This window comes from Natrix helvetica (assembly GCF_964273705.1).
Source record: "Natrix helvetica genome assembly, chromosome: 6".
NCBI classification, from domain to species: Eukaryota; Metazoa; Chordata; class Lepidosauria; order Squamata; family Natricidae; genus Natrix; species Natrix helvetica.
In genome coordinates this window covers 4,031,308-4,056,003 of record NC_138553.1, presented here as the reverse complement: position 1 = coordinate 4,056,003, position 24,696 = coordinate 4,031,308, and the positions used below count along the sequence as shown (strand labels likewise).

The 24,696-nt window shown below is 47.3% G+C and overlaps 1 protein-coding gene across 1 annotated transcript in view; it reads right to left on the bottom strand.

The window, feature by feature from the left end:
- Window positions 1-24,696, bottom strand: part of PLXNA4 (plexin A4) — a 397,694-nt gene that overhangs the window by 205,703 nt on the left and 167,295 nt on the right. The window contains exon 4 of the mRNA XM_081957639.1: window positions 3,487-3,618. Within this exon, the coding sequence (XP_081813765.1) occupies window positions 3,487-3,618 (132 nt within the window). The remainder of the gene's footprint in view (window positions 1-3,486; window positions 3,619-24,696) is intronic.

Sequence of the window (24,696 nt, the reverse complement as noted above, 5' to 3'; positions counted from 1 at the left end):
AATCCGGTTAAGGGTCAAAAGCGAAGGCTGGGGATGGAGGGCAGGAAGGGAACTGCTGGTGTTATTTATTTAAGAAAGGAGAAGGGTGCAACGGATTGAGTGTGGGGGGAGGGGGAACCAGGGAGAACGCGAGATCATTTTTTGTCCCATTTTCCTTGGATGAAGCTTGAAATAAAGCATCTAAAGCAATGGTGTCCAAACTTGGGAACTTTAAGACTTCAACTCCCAGAATTCCCCAGCCACCACAAGTCTTAAAGTTCCCAAGTTTGGACACCCCTGACCTAATGCAATGCTTCTCAACCATGGCAACATTAAGATGGATGGAGTACGACTCCCAGAATTCCCCAGCCAGCTAAGCAAAAAGACTGGAATAGCAGTTAACAGAGATAAGCAGGGATTAACACCAGACAAACAATCAAGCAAGAAGCAAGAAGCCAATCAAGGATTGATCAGAGGGGGGGGAACCACTCCCACCCACACTGATGGGACAAGCCATGTGTATATAAACAAAACAGCAAACTCTACTCCCTTCTACCATTGAAGATGTTATCTAGCTGGATCACCCAGATAAGCAGGGATTAACACCAGACAAATAATCAAGCAGTCAACAAGAACCCAACCAAGGAATTACCAAGGAGAAAACATTGCTCCCACCCATTCTGATAGAGCAAGCCACTTGTATATAAACAGAGAGCACTCCCCACTCCCTTCTAGCACTGATGACATTATCTAGTTGGGTTGTGAAACATCTGCAAGAAAACAACCAAGGTCAGAGAGACGGAGTACCAAGGACCCCACACTTCTGCTCTTTCTCCTTCTCTTTCTCCTCCTCCTTCTTCTTCCCCTTCATTCCTTCTCCTGCCCTCTTCCACTTCCTCTTCCTCTTCCCCTTCTCTACCTCCTCCTCCTCCACTTCTGAGGATCTCACAACTGTCCTTCTCCTCCTCCTCTGCACAAACCTCCTCCTACCACTGACAACGTTACCTAGTTGGGTGATGAAATATCTGCAAGAAAACAATCAAGCTTAGAGAGGACCAAGGATGCTGCAGTTCTCCTCCTCCTCCTCCTCCTCCTCCTCCTCCTCCTCCTCCTCCTCCTCCTCCTCCTCTCCACAAACTCCACTTCCGTTCTAGCACTGACAACGTTACCTAGTTGGGTGATGAAACGTCTGCAAGAAAACCACCAAGCTCAGCACCAGTTCAATCCTGAGCTACAGGTATTCTCTTCTATTGGTCTCACGGCCCCCCAGTCCAAGAATGGTTGCGTGCTACCTAACTGGGAGTCGAAGATGCCACTTCTTTGGATCCCAAGAGGCCGTTTCCCTTTCAGACTCTTGGCTGCTGCCTCTTCACAGCAAAGCAGAGCTGGGAAGCTGCCGCCGATGTCCAGGAAATAGCGCAGGAGAAAACGCTGCCCAAATCGCAACGGGATTCAAGAGCCGTTTACTTTGCAGCATAAACTTTAAGGTCAACACCATCCACAGCTCCACAATTAAAGCCCGCTGAGCTTTGAACCCTGGGGTCGGGAAGGAGAAACTTGGAAATGTCAAAACATCTGCTAGAAGTGACCTTAAAAAGTTTACACGGGAGGGTAACGCAGGCTCTTTTTTGTGGGGGGAGGGAAATACAATTTTAAAAATCTTGTCCTGCAGGAAAACCTTTGCATCATCTCAGCCCATATGTTGGTCTCTGAGACTGCAAACAGAATACAGATAGCCCTCGACTTACGACCACAATTCAGGCCAACATTTCTGTCGCTAAGAGAGAGAGAAAAGGGACTTAGGAACATTTTCCACACTTTCGACTGTTGGGGCATCCCCGTGTTCATGTGATTAAAATTCAGACGCTTGGCAACTCATATTTATGACGGTTGTGGCTGTCCCCGGAGTCACGAGATCCCCTTTTTGCAACCTTCTGACCAGCAAAGTCAGCAGAGAAGTCAGATTCACTGAACGACTAAACATTTGCAAGGATTCCCTTGAAGACCGAGGTAAGGAAGGTGTCAGGGTTCTGACGGATGCCCTAATTAAACCATGAGCCTCAAGCCAAGCTTCAAAAGAAATCCAGTCATTTAGTAGGAGCTTCATGTCGGCACGTACCCGAGTGAAGCCAGCTCTGAGCCCACGTAATTTACAGCCCAATTATGACCCTGTTTTCCTCCTCTCCCTAGGGTGTGTCATCAGTCACATTCGCCAACGGGGCAATTTCGCGGGTTGTAGAGATCACTCCTCTCCGGCCGCTGTAAGTAACCCTGGGATACAGCCTTGAAAGAGATAAGTCTGGAATGTACATCTATTTGTGCTGCCATGCCGTTTCATCAGTTTCCCATCCCCCCTTTCCTATGGCAATAATACAATAGCAGAGTTGGAAGGGACCTTGGAGGTCTTCTAGTCCAACCCCCTGACTAGGCAGGAAACCCTATACCGTTTCAGACAAATGGCTATCCAACATCTTCTTAAAAGCTTCCAGTGTTGGGGCATTCACAACTTCTGGAGGCAACTTCTGTTCCAATGATTAATTAATTTAGATAGATCGATAGATCAATAGATGATAGATAGATAGATAGATAGATAGATAGATAGATAGATAGATAGATAGATAGATAGAATAGAATAGAATAGAGTTGGAAGGGACCTTGGAGGTCTTCTAGTCCAACCCCCTGCCTAGGCAGGCAACCCTATACCGTTTCAGACAAATGGCTATCCAACATCTTCTTAAAGACTTCCAGTGTTGGGGCATTCAGAACTTCTGGAGGCAACTTCTGTTCCACTGATTAATTAATTTAGATAGATCAATAGATCAATAGATGATAGATAGATAGATAGATGATAGATAGATAGATAGATAGATAGAATAGAATAGAATAGAATAGAATAGAATAGAATAGAGTTGGAAGGGACCTTGGAGGTCTTCTAGTCCAACCCCCTGCCTAGGCAGGCAACCCTATACCGTTTCAGACAAATGGCTATCCAACATCTTCTTAAAGACTTCCAGTGTTGGGGCATTCACAACTTCTGGAGGCAACTTCTGTTCCACTGATTAATTGTTCTAACTGTCAGGAAGTTTCTCCTCAGTTCTAAGTTGCTTCTCTCCTTGATTAGTTTCCACCCATTGCTTCTTGTTCTGCCCTCAGGTGCCTTGGAGAGTAGCTTGACTCCCTCTTCTTTGGGGCAACCCCTGAGATATTGGAACTCTGCTATCATGTCTCCCCTAGTCCTTCTTCTCATTAAACTCGCAGCTCGAGAACAGGCCAGGAATGCTTTGCGAGTTGACAACGGGGGCAAGACAACTGAACAAAGGTCTCTCTTAACAACAGAAATTTTGGACTCCATCGTGGTCGTAAGTCAAGGACTACCTCTATGAAACTCTTCTGCCTCATCCTTGCACGGCACGCCGACCAGACCAAGTTCTCTCCGTTTAAGAAGCCAAACACAACCAACGTTCCTCTCGGGAATGAAAACAGATCAGGAAAAGTCAGAAAGCTTACCTGCTTCTCCGACATGATGTACAGGTGCTTGTAATCCACCGAAAAAGCCATATCCCTCAGGATCGGTCCCGAATCGGTCACCTGGACTATTTCATACTCCAAAGCTCCTTTGAGGGGGCCATCGATACGGATCTGGAGAGGCAAAAAGACAAGGAATGAGTTCAAGGAAGTCCCTGGAAAATTGCAGTATTTTCTTCTTGTTGGTTTTTTTTTCCAGATTTGTCATGATGTAGAATACAATATGAAAATAAATTTAGTAAGGCCAACATCTGATGATGGATATGGCAGGAGGAGGAGGAGGAAGAAGAAGAAAAAGGAGAAGAGGAGGAGGAGAAAGAAGAAGAGGAAAAAGAAGAAGAGGAGGGAAAGGAGGAGGAGAAAAAGGAGGACGAAGAAGAGGAAGAGGAGGAGGAGGAAGAAGAAGAAGGGGAAGAGGAGGAGGAAGTGAAAGAGTAAAAAGAAGACGAGGAGGGAGAAGAAGAGGAGGAGGAAGAGGAGGAGGAGGAGGAGGAGGAGGAAGAAGAAGAGGGGGGGAGGAGGAGGAAGTGAAAGAGTAAAAAGAGGAGGAGGAGGGAGAATAAGAGGAAGAGGAGGATGAAGAGGAAAGAAGAGGAGCAGGAGGAAGAAGAAGAAGAGGAAAAGGAAGCGGATGAAGAGGAAGAGGAAAAGGGAGAGGAGGAGGAGGAAGAAGAGGAGGAGGAAGAAGAAGAAGAAGAAGAAGAAGAAGAAGAAGAAGAAGAAGAAGAAGAAGAAGAAGAAGAAGAAGAAGAAGAAGAAGAAGAAAGGGGAAATGTAGGGGAAAGGGATGAAAAAAGCATTCAAACTTTTTTTTCAGCGCCATAAAGTTAAAAAAATAAAACTACAGTCTCAACTTTTTACTTTATCAAGATAATATTAGTCATTGCTCTAATGAAAAGAATGATTTAATGAGCAAAATCCAAAGTCAAATATTTCATTGGTTTTTTTATTGTCTTGAGCACAAAGTCCATAAATGGGATCTAAATAAAAACAACAATCACAGGGTTTCATCTTTATGTACAGGTAGTTCTCGACTTACAACCCTTTGTTTAGTGACCAAAGTTACAACAGCACTCAAAAAAAGGACTTAACGTCCCTTAATGTCCCGGAACCCCCACAGTCACAGGATCAAAATTTGGGCACCTGGCAACCGGCATGTATTTACGACGGTTGCAAATAGTGACCGCACTATGTCCCATTAACATCCATGCAGGTTTCACATAAAGACAGTAAGCAGAAAATGCCAGCATTGCTGTCGTAAATCTGCACTGTTATATGATGTCGCGATTAGTGTCACTTAGAGACCAAGTTGCAAGTCTCAATGATTGTCCTTAAGCAAGGACTGCCTGCAAGTGTGGATAACATTAGCCGAGATTAGCATGTGATAGAAAGATTCACATAACGACCACATGATTCATTTCACAGCAGTGATTCATTTAACCGCCGTGGCAAAAAAAAGGTCATAAAATTGGGTGTGCCTCATTTAACAACCGCTGTTCTGATCTAGTCTTCCCCAAAAAGCAGGAGGCAGAGTCCTGGTCCCGACAAAACAGCTTTTATGAAACGAATGTGAATTCCTCTCATTCCCGTTCAGCAAAGCCCTGGCAAACAGTCTTTCAAAGGAGTATTTATGACCACAGACCTTATCTAGCTTGGAAAGCTGCCATGTGAATATTTTCCAAATGAGGTGCTGTGCGGGGAAAGACTGCATGTGCACACTGGGAACAGGCTCCAGCTGTTCCTCTGCCTCATTGCTGTCTACCTCTGTAGGCAACTGATCACTGCCAGACGGCCTCGGCCCCCTCTCTGCCTCCGACGCAGAGCCCAGGCAGGCAGAAAATGGAGATAGATAGATAGATAGATAGATGGATGGATGGATGGATGGATGGATGGATGGATGGATGGATACTGAAAGAGAGAGAGGGCGAGAGACAGAGACAGAGAGATAATGGATAGATGGATGGATGGATGGATGGATGGATGGATGGATAGATAGATGATAGATAGATAGATAGATAGATAGATAGATAGATAGATAGATAGATAGATAGATAGATAGATAGATGGATAGATACTGAAAGAGAGAGAGGGTGAGAGACAGAGACAGAGAGATAATGGATAGATGGATGGATGGATGGATGGATGGATGGATGGATGGATAGATAGATAGATGATAGATAGATAGATAGATAGATAGATAGATAGATAGATAGATAGATAGATAGATAGATAGACAGACCGACAGACAGACAGACAGACAGACAGACAGACAGACAGACAGACAGAACTCTGGCATTGAAGTGGGCAAATCTTAAAGCTGTCAAGTTACAAGACCCTTGCACCCCTAACCCTTTAGAAAAAAACCCAGGGGTGTTCAAACTTGACAGCTTTAAGACTTGTGGACTTCAACTCCCAGAATTCCTCCTCTCACTCTTCATCTTGATGATGTGCGGATGGGCGGGGGGGAGGGAGCTGGAACCGGTTCTAAACGGCACTGTAGATTTGTGGAACCTCTTCTATAGAAGGGGTTAGAACTGGCAGGAACCCACCCCTGGTAGGTAGGTAGGTAGGTAGGTAGGTAGATCATGATATATATAGAGAGAGGGATAGGTAGGTAGGTAGGTAGGTAGGTAGGTAGGTAGGTAGGTAGGTAGGTAAGTAGGTAGGAAGGAAGGAAGATAGATAGATAGATAGATAGATAGATAGATGATAGATAGATAGATAGATAGATAGATAGATAGATAGATAGATAGATAGATAGATAGATAGATAATGATATAGATAGAGATAGGTAGGTTGGTAGGTACCTAGGTAGACAGACAGACAGACAGACAGACAGACAGATAGATAGATAGATAGATATAGACACACAGAGAGATAGACAGGGAGAGAGAGATAATGGATGGATGGTTGGATGGATGGATGGATGGATGGATGGATGGATGGATGGATGGATAAGTAGATAAATAAATAGATAAATAGATAAACAGAGAGATGGAGAGACGGAGACACATGATGGATGGATTGGCAGAAGGACAGACAGATATCCCAGTGTCAACCCCATTATCATCCATTTAAAAACCGCATCAAGGTCGACAAGGATGGGCAAACAGGAAAAAGATGCCTTAAGAAATCAAGACATTGGCCACGTTTTTTTTTTTTAAAGAAAATGCCCGAGGGGCTTTAATTGCAGGCTCTCAGATGCCCCCCTTCTCCTTCTGGACACCCCTCTCCATGCCCCCACTCTCCCCCCCCCATCCCAACACCTCTGCTCCATTTCTGGGAAAAACAAACCCGCTGCCTCCCCTCTTCCTTTGGCCTTAGGGAGACCCATCTGTTTTCCTTTAAAGCCCCCACCCCACCCCAACCCCCACCCCCTCCTTATTGGAAACGACTGAGCTTTTTCCGGTTAATCACCCAATCGACACCCCACCCCACCCCCACCCCCCACCCCCGGCTCATCACAAACCCCAGCCTTGCACTTCGTTTGCACAGATTTTCTGTCAAGGAGAGACTCGGCCGGGGTGACATGAGATATTTTCCCTCATTAGAGGACTCTGCTAATTGACTTACAAGGATGACCTGGGACATTTTCTTGCCGGAGGCCGGAGGATAATAAGCCATAGTTGAATCGTCTGTCAATGCTGTTGACCCCGATTACGGTACACGTCCCCCGCAAGCCCAGATCTCCAGATGTGTTAGAACTACAACTCCCAAGGCGCCTAGCCGGGACTCCTGGGGGAACTGGGGAATGATGGCTGCCCCAGGCATTTGGAGGTTCCAGCTTGGCGGTGGATTGAGCACAACCTGAGTGTCATTTTTGTTTCTTTTTTCTAACCACGGATTGTCCTCGAATTCACAACAGTTTTTTTAGTGGCATCCGAGAAGTTCCTTCGTTTTTTGTTGGGGTTTTTTTGACAGTTCGGTTCTGAGGTTTCTTCCGTCAGAACAGGAGAAAGCTTCTCGGATGAGAAGCAAAACCTTTTCAAGGAAAAAATATATGCATGGATGGATGGATGGATGGATGGATGGATGGATAGAGAGAGGGGGGAGGGAGAGAGAGATAGGGATGGATGGATAGATAGATATATGGATGGATGGATGGATGGATGGATGGATGGATGGATAGATAGATAGATAGATAGATAGATAGATAGATAGATAGATAGATAGATAGGGATGGATGGATAGAGAGAGAGGGAGGGAGAGAGACAGACATAGGGATGGATGGATGAATAAGGAGATATGGATGAATAGATAGATGATAGAAATATAGATAGATAGATAGATAGATAGATAGATAGATAGATAGATAGATGATAGATACTGTAGATAGATTGATGGATGGATGAGATAGCAAGAGAAAAAGAGATGCAGTAGACAGATAATAAATTGATGACAGATAAATACAATAGATGATAGATAGATAGATAGATAGATAGATAGATAGATAGATAGATAGATAGATAGATAGATAGATAGATAGATATGGATTGAGAGGGAGGGAGGGAGGGAGAGAGATAGGGATGGATGGATGGATGGATGGATGGATGGATGGATAGATATAGATATAGATAGATAGATAGATAGATAGATAGATAGATAGATAGATAGATAGATAGATAGATAGATAGATAGATGATAGATAGATAGATAGAGATGGGTGGATGGATAGAGAGAGGGAGGGAGGGAGGGAGAGAGAGACAAGGATGGATGGATTGATAGATAGATAGATAGATAAATAGATATATAGGGATGAATGGATGGAGAGAGAGAGAGGGAGAGAGAGATAGGGATGGATGGATAGAGAGAGAGGGAGAGAGAGAGAGAGATAGGGATGGATGGATGGATAGATAGAGATATGGATGGATAGATAGATAGATGATAGATAGATAGTTATGATGTATGGTGCAGATATAGATTTATGTACCTAGCAAGTGTATATGTGTGCTGTGTATGTGTTTGGGTAGATATACACTTTTTCTTAAGAGCAGGGCACAACATTCCATTTTTAAGGTGGCCCGGTCTACTCACACTAAAAAGAAATGACAGTCAAGTTATCTGATCTCATCTCAAGACACAGATTTGTCTCTGAGCTCTAGGAGGATGAAATCTGCCCCCCCCCCCCCTTTCGGCCTTCACATTTCTCCTTCCAACAGCCTGACTTTCCCGAGCAGCCCTTCCAGCCTCGGGGTCCCTGAGCCAGCTGGCAGCCCAAAGGATCCTCCCAGCCACCGTTCCCCATCCTTGCCGCGTCCATCGCCCATGTTCCCTTTTATCCTGCCAACCAGGTTGCTGCGGAAAACAGCCGCCCAACGCTCGCAAAGGTCAACCATCCGAGAGACCCTCCTGGCAGCTGTTTGTTTGTTTGTTCAAACATTATCGGAGGCCGTTGGGTGGATTTTCTACCCACTGAAGTATCCAGACAATTAATATCCGCTCCCAGTAGCAAACAGATGCTTGCAGTCAAGTGTTCCAGCTTGAGCTAGGATGGGAATTATCTCTTTAATGAGCAAACAAGATGATTCCTCTTTAAAGGGGAAGGAAGGGGTTCCCCACCCTTTTCCTCTTCTTCTCCTTCTCCTTCTCTCTTTCTGGCTCAGGAAGAGACCCCGGCCCAGAAATCTTTGGAACCAAACCGACTAGCTCAAACAGAGCGTGGTTCCCACCAGCAGTGGGTTTCGCTTATTTTTACCACCGGTTTGCCCCGCGTGTGGCACCTTCTCCACATGCGCCTAGCTTCCGCGCATGCCCTTTGCTCACAGGCGCGCCTTCCGCACATGCGCCTGGTCTCAAAAATGTGGCTAAATAGGATGGCATAGAGCCGGGGCAGGCCCACCTGCAATCTCCATAACCCAGGGGTGTCCAAACTTGGCAACTTTAAGACTTGTGGACTTCAACTCTCAGAATTCCCCAGCCAGCTGGCTGGGGAATTCTGAGAGTTGAAGTCCACAAGTCTTAAAGTTGCCAAGTTTGGACACCCCTGCCATAACCAATCCGAACCGGCTGAATACTATCTCTGGTTCCCACACATCTCGAAGCTGCTGAGAAACAGTAATGGAGAGCTGGGAGTGATGGATGGATGGATTGATTGATTGATGTCTCAGCCTTCTTATTTTTAGGAGTAACTCAAGAAAGCGAATACGCACGATACTCCTTCCTCCGATTTCCCCCCGTAACAACAACCCTAGCAAAATCACATGGCATCTGGGCACTCAACCAAACTTGGGACTCAAAACACAGCCTAGAGAGTTGCCCCTGCATGGCCCCATGGGAGTCTGACAACCAATCAGAATACATTTCCTACATAGGAACAGGAAACAGAGAGATGGGGCTGAACAGAGTATTTAAAAAACCCCAGCAAGCCCCTTCCTTTCTCTTTTTTCTTCTTCACCCAACATCTGGAAGCATCTGATCCCCCTTTTCTGTTCAAGGCTCAAGCCAGGTGATCCTGTCCACCCTTAAACCATCTTTCCAAACAGCCTCCATGTTTCCAGTGTCTTGAAACTGAACCCACAAGGATATTTCTTCCAACAACTTTCCCAACGCCTTATTGCTTTTCCAATATTGTGTCTTCTCCCTGATTTAGGAGCCTGATGACTCCCAAAGGACCGACAGGATCTTTGGCTGGCCGTCCTTCTACAGGGGGGGGGGGGACACAACTGCCTCTACGCACGGGCTGTTACATGTGTGAATGCATCCCACCTCTTTAATTGATTTAAGCTATATTGATCTGGGAAGTCATTGGGCTGGGAGCCAGCAGGGATGGGAATTACTGGCAGCAAAGCTTTCATTCCCCCCCCTCCCCAGTTCATCTTCAGTCTAGCCTTAATGGCCTCCTCTAATTTTGTCTAATGCCTGTTAAGGGCCAGTCAGTGGATAATTTAAAAACGGGCATTTTACGTCCCAGAAGATACTAAGGAAGCTCTTAGCAAACTCTGCTAAAGAGGCAGGTTGAGTCCCTGCCCATTTGGCATTCAGGCATTGCAATGTGGCACAAGCCTTTAGATTCTAGCACATAGAAAGGGATGCATTGGCTCAGTGGCTAAGACGCTGAGCTTGTCGATCGGAAAGGTCAGCCGTTCGGCGGTTCGAATCCCTAGTGCCGCGTAACAGAGTGAGCTCCCGTGACTTGTCCCAGCTTCTGCCAACCTAGCAGTTCGAAAGCAGGTAAAAAATGCAAGGAGAAAAATAGGAGCCACCTTTGGTGGGAAGGGAACAGCGTCCCATGCCCCTTCGGCGTTGAGTCATGCCGGCCACATGACCACGGAGACACCTTTGGACAGCGCTGGCTCTTGGACTTTGAAACAGAGATGAGCACTGCCCCCTAGAGACTAGCACATGTGTGCGAAGGGAACCTTTACCTTTAACACATGTAGGAGCATTTATGTTAGACAGTTGGTGTGTCTAATTTAATGAAAAGAAGGGCTATTGGTGACCTAATAGCAGTCTTCCTATATTTGAACGGCTGACACAAAGAAGGGGGAGTCAACCTATTCTCCAGAATAGGAATAGCAATAGAAGCTGGAAGGGACCTTGGAGGTCTTCTAGTCCAGCCCCCTGCTCAAGCAGAAGAACCTATACTATTTCAGTGACTGCCCACTCTTCTTAAAAACCTCCAGTGATGAAGCACCCGCAGCTTCTGGTGGCAAACTGTTCCACTGGTTAATTGTTAGGAAGCTTCTCCTAAATTCCAAGTTGCTCCTCTCTTTGATTAGTTTCCAACCATTGTTGGTGGACCCGCCCTCTGATGCTTTGGAGAATAATTTAATTTCTTTTTTGTGGTGGCCCCTCAAATATTGGAGGACTTCTATCACGTCACCCCTAATTCTTTTCTTTAGACTAGCCAAACCCAAATCCTGCAGCCGTTCTTCTTATATTTTAGTCCCCAGGCCTTTACTCCTCTTAGTTGCTCTTCTCTGCACTTTTTCCAAAGTCTCAACCTCTTTTTTGTAGTATGGTTACCAACATTGGTTGCAGTATTCCATGTGTGGTCTTACTATGGTTTTATACTTTAATACCGTGATCTTGATTATATGCCTCTGTTTATAGCACCTGAGGGCAGGACAAGAAGCAACGGATGGAAACTAATCAAGGAGAGAAGCAATCTGGAACCAAGGAGAAATTTCCTGACAGTTAGAACAATTAATCAGTGGAACAGAAATTGCCTCCAGAAGTTGTGAATGCTCCAACACTGGAAGTCTTTAAGAAGATGTTGGATAGCCATTTGTCTGAAACGGTTTCCTGCTTGAGCAGGGGGTTGGACTAGAAGACCTCCAAGGTTTCTTCCAACCCTATGATTCTATGTTCTATATTCAACCCCATGTCTGTATCTCCACAACGCCTGAAGTCTACAGAGCTGTGGTTATCCCTTCTACCCTAAAGGTAGAACAAAAAGCAAAGGATGGAAACTAATCAAGGAGAGAAGCAACTTAGAACTGCAGAGAAATTTCCTGACAGTTAGAACAATTAACCAGTGGAACAGAAGTTGCCTCCAGAAGTTGTGAATGCCCCAACACTGGAGGCTTTTAAGAAGAGATTGGACAACCGTTTGTCTGTGATGGTATGGAGGTTCCTGCTTGACTTACAACAAGGGTGCCCCAACCCACGTGCCCACCCAGAGGCTGCCTGATTTTAAACCTTGTTAGACATTAAACCTGTAAACCTTATTCTTTGGGTGAATAAGAATCTTAGATCATCTATCCTGCAAAGAAGAGAGAGAGGGAGGGAAGGAGAGAGAGAGAGACAGAGAGAGACAGAGAGAGGTGGAGAGGGAGAGGGAGAGACAGAGGAGAGAGAGGGGGGGAGGGAGGGAGAGGCAGGCACACACAGACAGAGAGGGAGGGGGAGAGAGACAGATAGAGAGACAGAGACACAGACAGAGGCAGAGAGAGGGAGAGAGAGACAGAGGAGAGAGAGAGACAGACAGAGAGGGAGAGGCAGACACACACAGACAGAGAGGGAGGGAGAGAGAGAGACAGATAGAGAGACAGAGACACAGACAGAGAGGGACACAGAGAGAGAGACAGAGGAGAGAGAGAGAGGGGGAGAGGCAGACACACACAGACAGAGAGGGAGGGAGAGAGAGACAGATAGAGAGACAGAGACAGAGACAGAGAGGGGGAGAGAGAGAGGGGGAGAGAGAGAGAGAGGGAGAGGCAGACACACAGAGACAGAGAGGGATGGAGAGAGAGAGAGACAGATAGAGAGACAGAGAGAGAGACAGAGAGAGAGGAGAGAGAGAGAACGACAGAGAGGGAGGGAGAGAGAGACAGATAGAAAGACAGAGAACACAGAGGGACACACACAGAGAGACAGAGACAGAGGAGAGAGAGACACACACAGAGAGGGGGGAGAGACAGGGGCACAGAGCGTGGGAGAGGGAGACAGAAAGAAAGACAGAGAGACAGAGGGAGATACAGAGAGGGAGAGGACGCAGAGGCAGAGAGAGAGAGAGAGAGGGAGAGAGGGAAAGAGACAGAGAAGGAGAAGCAAAGAGAGACAGAGACAGTGAGAGAGACGGAGAAAGGAGAGATGGGTGAGAGGGAAAGGGGGGGAGAGAGACAGAGACAGAGAGTTGAATTCTCCTTCTTTTCCTTTCTCCTCCAAGCGTGGCACCGTTCATGCCAGCCGCTTGCAACGTTGCCCGTTCTCTGCCAGTGGACAGATGACATCATTTGTGAAATCTGGGTTGATGCTCACTCCCACCGGGCCGCCTGATTGATAAATTAGACCCTTACAAGCCATGTGCTAATCAATGCGAAGTGTTCATTTGTAGCAACAAGAGGCAGGCTGGGGAAGCTAATTTTTCAAGGTTGCCGCTTGCCAAGACAAACATCCAAATCTTGCCAGGACATCCATTAAAAAGGAGTAAGCTTTGCCCAGACGTCGCATTTCATACGTTTCTGGAGATGTTCCCCATTGGGGGGGGGGGGGGGCTTCTGTGGCAGAGGAATCACCGGGTCTCCTCCCTTAACGGCCAGAATTAGGAGATCTGCATTTCCTTGATGAGCTTGGAAGCGAGGAGAATCCACCCACCCGTCCACCCACCTACCCACCTATCTACCGGTAGTCCTCAACTTACAAGAGTTCATTTAGCAACCATTCAAAAGTGCTAATGGCACTGAAAAAAGTGACTTATGGCCATTGGAACAGCTTGCCACCAGACGTTGTGGCTGCTTCATCACTGGAGGTTTTCAAGAAGAGACTGGACAGCCACATGTCTGAAATGGTATTGGGTCTCCTGCTTGAGCAGGGGGTTGGACTAGAAGACCTTCAAGGTCCCTTCCAACTCTGCTATTCTGCTATTCTCCTACCTTCCCTCCCTCCCCCCCTCTTTCCTCCCTCCCTCCTTTTTTTCTCCCTCCCTCCCTACATAAAAGGGTATGGTGTCTCTCAAGGACTAGAAGACCTCTGAGGTCCCTTCCAACTCTGTTATTTTACTATTCTCCTTCCTTCCTTCCATCCATCCCTCCTTCCCTTTCTCCCTCCCTTCCTTCTTTCATCTCCCTCACTCCCTTCTTTCCTTCCTCCCTCCCTTATTTCATCTCCCTTCCTTCCTTCCTTCTTTCCCTCCCTCCCACTCTCCCTTCCTCCCTCCCTCCCACCCTTTCCTCCCTCCTTCCCTCCCATCACTGGAGGTTTTGAAGAAGAGATTGGACAACCATTTGTCTAAAAGGGTATGGTGTCTCCTGCTTGAGCAGAGGGGGGACTAGAAGACCTCTGAGGTCCCTTCCAACTCTGTTATTTTACTATTCTCCTTCCTTCCTTCCATCCCTCCCTCCTTCCCTTTCTCCCTCCCTTCCTTCTTTCATCTCCCTCGCTCCCTTCTTTCCTTCCTCCCTCCCTTATTTCATCTCCCTTCCTTCCTCCCTTCCTCCCTCACTCCCTTTCCTCCCTCCTTCCCTCCCATCACTGGAGGTTTTGAAGAAGAGATTGGACAACCATTTGTCTAAAAGGGTATGGTGTCTCCTGCTTGAGCAGGGGGGGACTAGAAGACCTCTGAGGTCCCTTCCAACTCTGTTATTCTACTATTCTGCTTCCTTCCTTCTTTCCTTCCTTCCTTCCTTCCATCCCTCCCTCCTTCCCTTTCTCCCTCCCTCCTTCGCTTCTTTCATCTCCCTCCCTCCCTTCTTTCCTTCCTTCCTCCCTTATTTCATCTCCCTTCCTTCCTTCTCTCCCTCCCTCCCACTCTCCCTTCCTTCCTCTCTCCCTCCCTTCCATCACTGGAGGTTTTTAAGAAAAGACTGGACAGCCACCTGTCTGAAATGGGATAGGGTCTCCTGCTTGAGCAGGGGGGTTGGACTAGAAGACCTCCGAGCCCCTTCCAACTCTCTTACTCTCTATTCTGATTGCCCAAGCCTTGGTGGAAGCCTTTCATCTCCATCCTCGGAGACGAAAACTCCACAAGGAGGCGCCACCGCGAAGCCTCCGGCCCTTTCACCTTCCAAGGGCTGGCCAAGCCGCTCTCCTCCTCCTCCGGGGAGCAGACGGAGGGACTCTCGGCCTCTGGAAGGCTTCCAAGCAGCGCAATTTGCCCCACCACAAAGGGGCCCTCGAGGGACGGTGAAGGAAGCGGAGCTGGGGGCTTGGGAGCTCCTTTCCCACCATGCTCCCCCCTCTCCATCTTTGGGAAGGAGGCCACCGAGGCAAAGCGAAGGCGCATAAAGGTAACTTGCAACACAGCGGAGTCGGCGTCTTCCTTCGGGCCAAAGGATTCACACACACACACACACACACACACACACACACACACACCGTTCACAAGCACTGCAGTCACAGATGTTGTGTAGGCATTTCGTGCCGAAGCTACGCAGAGCGCAGATGTCTCGATCAGATGGGGGTCTGTGGGTGGGGGTCATTTCTTTTTGCCACAAAAGAAGGCAACACACACACGCACGCACACACACACAGAAGCACAAGCATGTTTATGAAATCAAGAGGGCTCCAATTGTGTAGTAGCATCCCTCCAGAAAGAGGGACCACACAAAAAAGAGGAAGGGAGACAAATAAAAATGCAGGTAATCCTCGACATACGGCCTCCAGGAAGCTCAAAATCTCTGCTGTTTAAGTGAGATGTTTTGTTAAGTGAGTTTTTGCTCCGTTTTCTGACCTTCCTTGGCCTAGTTGTTAAGCGAATCGCTGCCATTGTTAAGTTAATACGTAATACAGTTGTTAAGTGAATCCGTTTCCTCTCTTCGACTTTGCTGGTCAAGAGAGTCACAAAAGGGGATCAGGGGAGCCCAGGACATTGCGACCGTCGTAAATATGAGTCAGTGGCAAGCATCTGAATTTTGATCATGTGACCATGGGGATTGTGGTGTTGTAACTTTGAACGGTCGCTAAATTTGTTATGTCAAGAACTGCCTGTAATCCATATTTTTAGAGAAGGAAGGAAGGGTGGGAGGGAAGGAAGGAGGGACGTTGGAGGAATATGGAGGAAGAATGGGAGGGAGAGAAGGAGGGGGGAAGGAAAGTACAGAGAAACAGAGGGAGGAAAGGTGGGAGGGAAGGAGTAAGGATGGTAAGGGGAAGAAAGGGAGAGAAGGAGGAAGGGATGGAGGAATGGAGGGAAGAAGGGTGGGAGGGAGGGAGGAAAGAAGGGAGAGGGAGAGGAAGAGAGGAGGAGGGAGAGGAAATCAGGAGGAAAAGAGGGAGGAAGAGGGAGAGGGAGGGAAGGAGGGAGGGAGGAGGAAGAGGGAGAGGAAGAAAGGATGGCAGGAAGGATAGGAAGGAGGGAAGAAACGAAAGAGAGAGGAGGAAGGCAGGAGGAATAGGGAGGGAGAGTGGAGGGAGAAGGGGAGGAGGGAGTTAAGTAGGGAGAGAGGGAGGAGGGTAAGAAGAAGGAAGGGAGAGAAAGGGGAAGGCAGTGGGATGGGGTGGGTGGGGAGGGAGGGAGGAAAGAAGGAAGGAAGGAAGGAAGGAAGGAAGGAAGGAAGGAAGGAAGGAAAGGAGGAAGGAAGGAAGGAAGGAAGGAAGGAAGGAAGGAAGGAAGGAAGGAAGTTTTTACTTCAAGACAAAAATTGAATGCCACTTTGCCACTTGTGGGGATCCAGGTTCAAAGCCCCTGTCCTGGTTGACTTTGGGCCAGTCCCCCTCCTCATCTCCCCTCCCCTCCTAGGGTTGCCCTCCCTGGAAACACGCAAGAAGACCCCAATTCCTCCATCCCATCCCGAGTGACATTGACGTAGGCGTGGAGCAGACCCAGGCCCACCAGCTCTGGCTCCCAAGACATCCTGGGGTGTTGGAGAAGCCCCTGATCCTTGGCAGCCCCCTCCCATGGGCGAGAGGGATGAGGCGGGGGTGGGGAGGGGGTGTCGGAGTCAGAGCGGAGAAGGCTGGAGCGGCCCAACTCCTTGGGGAAGCTGACCTCACCCTGTCAATGAAACTCTACCCAACGATGCTCTGACATAAGGTCACCGACGGAGACAAAGCCAAGGTTAGCGGCTGCCCGTCAATACAAGCGGGACGGGGAAGATCAGAGGCACCGATACGAGGCTGGCAGCTTTTCATGCCCTGGGTTTTCCTGACCCTCCCTGATCAGATGGAGGGTGGGTGAACTCCTCCTCTTCCTCTTCTTCTTCCTCCTCCCCTTCCCCTATCTCCCCCTCCTCCTCCTCCTCCTCCTCCTCTGCCTCTTCTTCTTATTCCTCCTCTTCTTCCACTTTCTTTTTCTTCTTTGTTGATGGAGCAGAGAATGTCAGGATCTATCTATCTATCTATCTATCTATCCATCCATCCATCCATCCATCCATCCATCCATCTATCTATTTATCTATTTATCTACCATATATCTATCTATCTATCTATCTTTCTATCTATCATCTATCTATCTATCTATCTATCTATCTATCTATCTATCTATCTTTCTATCTATCTATCTATCTAGCTAGCTATTATCTGTCTACTGCATCTCTTTTTCTCTCCTATCTATCATCTATTGTATTTATCTATCATCTATTTATTATCTGTCTACTGCATTTCTTTTTCTCTCCCTATCTCATCTATCTATCTATCTATCTATCTATCTATCTATCTATCTATCTATCTATCTATCTATCATCTATTGTATTTATCTATCAACTGTTTATTATCTGTCTACTGCATCTCTTTTTCTCTTGCTATCTCATCTATCTATCTATGGCCCCCTCTCTGCCTCCGACACAGAGCCCTCATCAGAGCCTTCCCCAGACTCCAGGACTGGCCCAGGTTCCTCCCCAACCTCCTCACTGTCCGAATCGGCCACCAGCTCCACTGGAGGGCCACAACACACACCTGGAATTTGAGACAACTTCCATCCTGTCCAATTCATCTGAAGAGGAAGAATCCCTCCCCCCATATGAGGATCTTCCTGTGGTCTATCGGGTGCGTTTCAAGGTCTTGATTACGATCTTTAAAGCGCTCCATGGCTCAGGACCTAGTTACCTGCGGGATCGTATTCTGCCCCATACATCCCTACGACCCATCCGCTCGCACAGAGAGGGACTTCTCCAGGTGCCGTCCACCAGACAGTGCCATGGGGCGGCGCCTAGGAGCAGAGCCTTCTCTGTGGCGGGCCCAGCCCTGTGGAATGACCTCCCCCCGGATATTAGGACCACTACTGACCTCCGCTCCTTCCGTGTCAAGCTCAAGACCCACCTTTTCCAAATAGCTGGCCTGGCTCAACCATAACTTCGTATCGCTCCTGATGGGTTTTTTAATTTAGTAATTTTATTTAAGGGGATTTTAAATTGTGTTTTTAACTGTCTTTCACTTATAAGTCAACTCTCCTCCATGCACATATGTATATGTCTCTGTTCTTTTTGTATATATGTTTGTCTTATGTGTATTTTTATCCGTTTTGATTGTACGCCGCCCCGAGTCCTTCGGGAGAGGGTTGCGGCTAATCAAATAAAATTATTATTATTATTATTATTATTATTATTATTATTATTATTATTATTATTATTATTATTATTATTATTATTATTATTATTATTATTATCTTCCTCCCAGCAGCGTCTCACGTTGGGGAAAATGAGGGAGCGTGAAACCTCCATTCAAAGCGAACTAGAATTCACAGCAGGCAGCCCCCCTTGTCCCACTCAAAGGATCAAAAGGGATCTGCGGATTCGGAAAGGGGGAAGCGTTGGTTTGTGGCCAGCCGAGGACGAAAATAAAGGCCAGATGAGAGGCAAACGTAGCCTGCAAATGCACAAAGAAATGAAGGGCCTTAGATCTTAGACCCAGCAATCTGCAGCAGCTGCCAAAGAAGCCAACGTCCTATGTTGCATTAACAGAGGGATACAATCAAGATCAAGGGAGGTACTAATACCATTATACAAGGCCTTGGGAAGGCCACACTTGGAATACTGCATCCAGTTTTGGTCGCCACGATGGAGAAAAGATGTGGAGACTCTAGAAAGAGTGCAGAGAAGAGCAACAAAGAGGATTAGGGAACTGGAGGCTAAAACATATGAAGAACGGTTGCAGGAACTGGCTATGTTTAGCTTAAGAGAAAGAAGGACTAGGGCAGACATGATAGCAGTCTTCCAATATCTCAGGGGTTGCCACAAAGAAGAGGGAGTTAACTATTCTCCAAGGCACCTGAGGGTAGAACAAGAAGCAATGGGTGGAAACTAATCAAGGAGAGAAACAACTTAGAACTGAGGAGAAATTTCCTGACAGTGAGAACAATTAATCAGTGGAACAGAAGTTGCCTCCAGAAGTTGTGAAATGCCCCAACACTGGAAGTCTTTAAGAAGATGTTGGATAGCCATTTGTCTGAAGTGGTGAAGTGAAGTAGGGTTTCCTGCCTGAGCAAGGGGTTGGACTAGAAGACCTCCAAGGTCCCTTCCAACTCTGTTATTTTCAGAGTAAATGATATGTTCGGTCGCTTCTCAGTCCAGGTTGCCACATTTGAGGCACAATTTCTTTGCGAAAGGATTCAGAAGCCCCCGTTTCCTCCCCCCCACAGGCCACCTGACACAAGAACCATAATCGGATTTCAATTTTGTGAACGGAGACTATAGTTGAAGATGATCTGTACTTGCCCTCCGCAAACTCACACCCTGTTGCACATCACATCCAGATTCACACAGAGTTGAACAGCTTAACCGAAGGGACCCCATAGAGTCATCTAGTCCAACCCCCTCACCCAGGCAGGAGACCCTACACTATTTCTGACAGATGGCAGTCTACAACTCCCAGAACTTCTGAAGACAGCTTTTGGTCCCTTGGTTGAATCTCTCCTTGATCCATTTCTGGTTGGCTGGGGAATTCTGGGAGTTGACGTCCGTGCATCTTCAAGTCGCTGAAGTTGAGCAAGATTGTTCTAAACCAGTGTTTCTCAAACTTGGCGACTTTAAGTCCTGTGGACTTCAACTCCCAGAATTCCCCAGCCAGCTATGCTGGCTGGGGGATTCTGGGAGTTGAAGTCCACAGGACTTAAAGTCGCCAAGTTTGAGAAACACTGTTCTAAACTCTAAAGCAGAGAGTCTCAACGTCAGCAATTTGAAGGTGGGTGAACTTGAATTCTCAATCATTGCAGGCTGGGGAATTCTGGGGGATTGAAGTCCACCCATCTTCAAGCTGAGAAAGACTTGCTCCAAACTCTAAACCAGTGTTTTTCCAGCTTGGCAACTGGAAGGTGTGTGGACTTCCATTCCCAGAATTCTCCAGCCAGAGGAATTCTGGGAGTTGAAGTCCATCCATCTTCCAATCGGCAAGGTTGTAACTAAACAAGGTGTGTGGTCAAACTCAAGGATCTGGCCTGTGGGGTGCTTAGATCGGGCCTGGAAACAGCAAAGGACCGGCCTGCACGTGCCCCCCCCACCTCCTGTTTTCGCTGCCAGAGGGCTATCAAAAGAAACTAAAAATAAAACGGCAGGAGAAATGTTTCCCCCTTTGCATTTGAGCATGCAAGAAGGGACGGGAAAGGTGAAAAAGAAAGAAAAAGGAGGAAGGATGGGAAGGAAGAAGAAAGGAGAATGAAGAGGGAAGAGGGAAGGAAAAAGAAGGAAAGAAGGAAGAAATGAGGGAGGGAGGGAAGGAGGGGGAAGGAAGAGGGAAGGAAAAAGAAGGAAAGATGGGAAGGAAGAAGAAAGGAGAATGAAGAGGGAAGGAAAAGGAAGGAAGGAGGGGGGAGGGAAGGAGAATGAAGAGGGAAGGAAAAAGAAGGAAGGAAGAAGGGAGGGAGAATGAAGAGGGAAAGGAGAATGAAGAGGAAAGTAAAAAGAAGGAAGGAGGAAGGGAGAATGAAGAGGGAAGGAAAGAGGGGAAGGAAGAAGAAAGGAGAATGAAGAGGGAAGAGGGAAGGAAAAAGAAGGAGGGAGGGAGAATGAAGAGGGAAGGAAAGAGGGGAAGGAAGAAGAAAGGAGAATGAAGAGGGAAGAGGGAAGGAAAAAGAAGGAGGGAAGGAGGGAGAATGAAGAGGGAAGGAAAGAGGGGAAGGAAGAAGAAAGGAGAATGAAGAGGGAAGAAAAAAGAAGGAGGGAGGGAGGGAGAATGAAGAGGGAAGGAAAGAGGGGAAGGAAGAAGAATGAAGAGGGAAGAGGGAAGGAAAAAGAAGGAGGGAGGGAGGGAGGGAGAATAAAGAGGGAAGGAACGAGAGGAAGGAAGAAGAAAGGAGAATAAAGAGGAAAGGAAAAAGAAGGAAGGCAGGAGGGAGGGAGGGAGGGAGGGAGGGAAGGAAGGAAGGAAGGAAGGAAGGAAGGAAGGAAGGAAGGAAGGAAGGAAGGAAGGAAGGAAGGAAGGAAGGAGATTATAATGAGAGGGAGTGTGGGAAGTCCTGCCTTAGCACTTGGCCACCACAGGTGCCCCCAACGTGAGTCCCGTGTCGTGCCCACCATGGCCACCGTCCCCAGTCACACACACACCAGCCCTCTAAGGACAACACAACCCTGATGCGGCTCTCAATGAAGTCCAGTTTGACACCTCGCTCTTTCCCAGCCACCTTGCGAAGCGAAGCAATGGCGCTCGGCCGCCAGAAGATGGCAGCACCCGGACGAAGGCTACCCAGTGGGGAAGACCAGGGGAGAAATAGACTTGTGAAGAGGTTTTAGCTAGTTAAGAAAGAAATTCTTTGAAGCCAGTGGATCTCCCTTCTCCACGGTTCTGTGGCCAAGATCCAACCTGGGAGATCTTAAACGGAAGCCCAACTTCCACGTTCTCCCTTAATCCTGGCAACGGGGCGAGGAAGCAACCGGTCAGGCTAGGCTAGGAAGCTAAAAAGCCACCCCAGAAGACAATGGAAAACTCCGTCTATATTATTACTCCCCCCCAAAAGATCCCTAACAAGGAAATCTTTCCTTTCATTCAACTGCTGCAAACTCAATCCTCAAAAGCTGGTCTTCATTGACGGCTGCTTCCCACGGACTACCCACTTTCTTTGAAGGGAGAAATGGGATGATTCCTGCCCCTCTTTCTCTCCCCCCACTCCCGCTCTCAGAGGCTGCTGGTGTCTCTCGCATTCCAGACGAGGGGACGAGAAAAAGAAGGGATTAGAGGAATTCCACAGAACAATGGTAACAAATTCAATGCAAATGCGACAGCATTAAGAGATTGTCCTGGGCTTGGGAGGCAACACACGCAGAGAAGGCTCTGGGGCAGAGTGGGCAACCTTTTAGACACCCAGGGCCCAAACTGCGTGCGCACATGTCCACACTGAAAGGTGTGTCTGAACATGTGCATACATACATGTGCATACATTTTCTCTCATGTGCATGTGGGGAAATGCTCGAACGTACACATGTGCGGACATGTATGAACATGAACATGTGCAAACATGCATGAACATGCACATGTGCAAACATGCACGGACATGCTCATGTGCAAACATGCACGGACATGCTCATGTGCAAACATGCACGGGCATGCTCATGTGCAAACATGCACGGGCATGCTCATGTGCAAACATGCACGGGCATGCTCATGTGCAAACATGCACGGGCATGCTCATGTGCAAACATGCCGACATGTGCATGTGGGGAAATGCTCAAACATACACATGTGTGGCCATGCATGAACATATGTGTGCATGAACATGTGCATGTGCGGCATGCTTGAACATACACATGTGTGGACATGCATGAACATGTGTGTGCATGGACATGCCTGAACATGTGCATGTGTGGACATGCTTAAATGTATACATGTGTGGACATGTATGAACATGTTCATGCACAAACATGCACATGTGCAAACAGGCACAACATATGCATGTGCAGAAATGCTTGAACGTACACATGTGTGGACTTGCATGAAGATATGCGTGCACGGAAGGCCTTTGAAGGCGTTTCGCTTCTTATCCAAGAAGCTGCTTCTGCTCTGAAGGACAACGCCCAGAGGTCTGTTATGCTCTTCGTTCTGCCTTCCCCAAAGTCAAGTCATTATGCCAGCTAGTTGACATTGGGTGGGGCCGGATGGGCAGGTCCCTCCATTGGAAGGAGCCAAGTCTCACCCATCGGGTTCACCCGCGGCCGCATCCTCACACAAACCACACAAACGAGGAAAGGTGTGACGAGTTCACAATGCACGTGACAACCGCCTGGCTTCTTCTCATTTTATTTTTTATTAGTTTGTCAAACATGTACGAGATAACAGGTCTAAGTATAAACGTGAACATGAGCTCATGAAATGAGTACAAATAAATGGGGGCGGTAGGACAGGGGCGGAAGGCACACTGGTGCGCTTATGCACGGCCCCTTTACGGACCACTTAGGAATGGGGTGAGGCCCACGGTAGACAGTTTGAGGTTGAAGCTATGGAGGGGTTTGAGGAGGTAACAACGGAGTCAAGTAGAGCATTCCAGGCGTTGACCACTCTGTGGCTGAAGTCCTGTTTTCTGCAATGGAGTTTGGAGCGGTTTCCCTTGAGTTTGCATCGATTGTATCCCCCGGGTATTATTGAGGTTGAAGTTGAAGAAGTCCTTGACAGGTAGGACGTTGTAGCAGACAATGTTGTGTATTACAATATTCTTCTTCATCTTTGGCTCCCGCCTTCCCCTCCCTTCCCTGCTCAACAGTTACCCAGAACGGATCCACGCATGATGGCGAAATGCGTCTTAATAACTGTACAATTTACTTAACGAATGTTGAGCTTGTAGCACAGCCTCGGTAATACCTTTAATTGATCGTTACATTTCCTTCAGGTTAATGGTTTCGGGGTCCCCCCCCCCCCCGTCTAATCTCAGCTGTTATTAGGAAGTGGCTCTCGCATCTCGTTAAAATGGAAAACGGAGACGCCAAGGAGATTTACGTGTGATAAACTGGACCGGCGGGCAACACACTTCTGCCAATAAATGGCACACCCCTCCCGCTTAAGAGGCCTTCTGGAGGTACGTTCCCTGTTTCACTTTGGGGGCTTTGTTTTGCTTGGCACTGGGCCAAAATGACCCCCGAAGGCTTTCGGTTCGGTCTGGTTTGGCTTCACGCTGATGAATAATATCCACAATTGATAGATAGATAGATAGATAGATAGATAGATAGATAGATAGATAGATAGATAGATAGACAGACAGACAGACAGACAGACAGACAGACATGGATGGATGGATGGATGGATGGATGGATGGATGGATGGATGGATGGATGGATGGATGGATGGATGGATAGAGAGACAAACAGACAGACAGACAGACAGACAGACATGGATGGATAGATGGATGGATGGATGGATGGATGGATGGAGAGACAGACAGGCGTAAATGGATGGATGGGTGGATGGATAGACAGATAGACAGACAGACATAAATGGATGGATGGATGGATGGATGGATGGATGGATAGATAGATAGATAGATAGATAGATAGATAGATGAGAGAGAGAGAGAGAGAGAGAGAGAGAGAGAGAGAGTTGATAAACAGACAGACAGACAGATATAGCTATAGATATATAGATATATGGATGGATGGATGGATGGATGGATGGATGGATGGATGGATGGATGGATGGATAAATAGATGATATATAGTTGATAGGCAGATATATAGATATATGGATGGATGGATGGATGGAGAGAGAGAGAGAGAGAGAGAGAAAGAGAGAGAGAGAGAGAGATACATAGATAGATGAATAGATGGATAGATGGACAGACAGACAAATGATAGATATATAGATAGACATAGATATATATTAATGCAAGCTCATGCATTGCATGGTCTTGTCTGAACTTCTCTTAAGTTAGGACCACATCAAGAAATGCAAAACTCCATG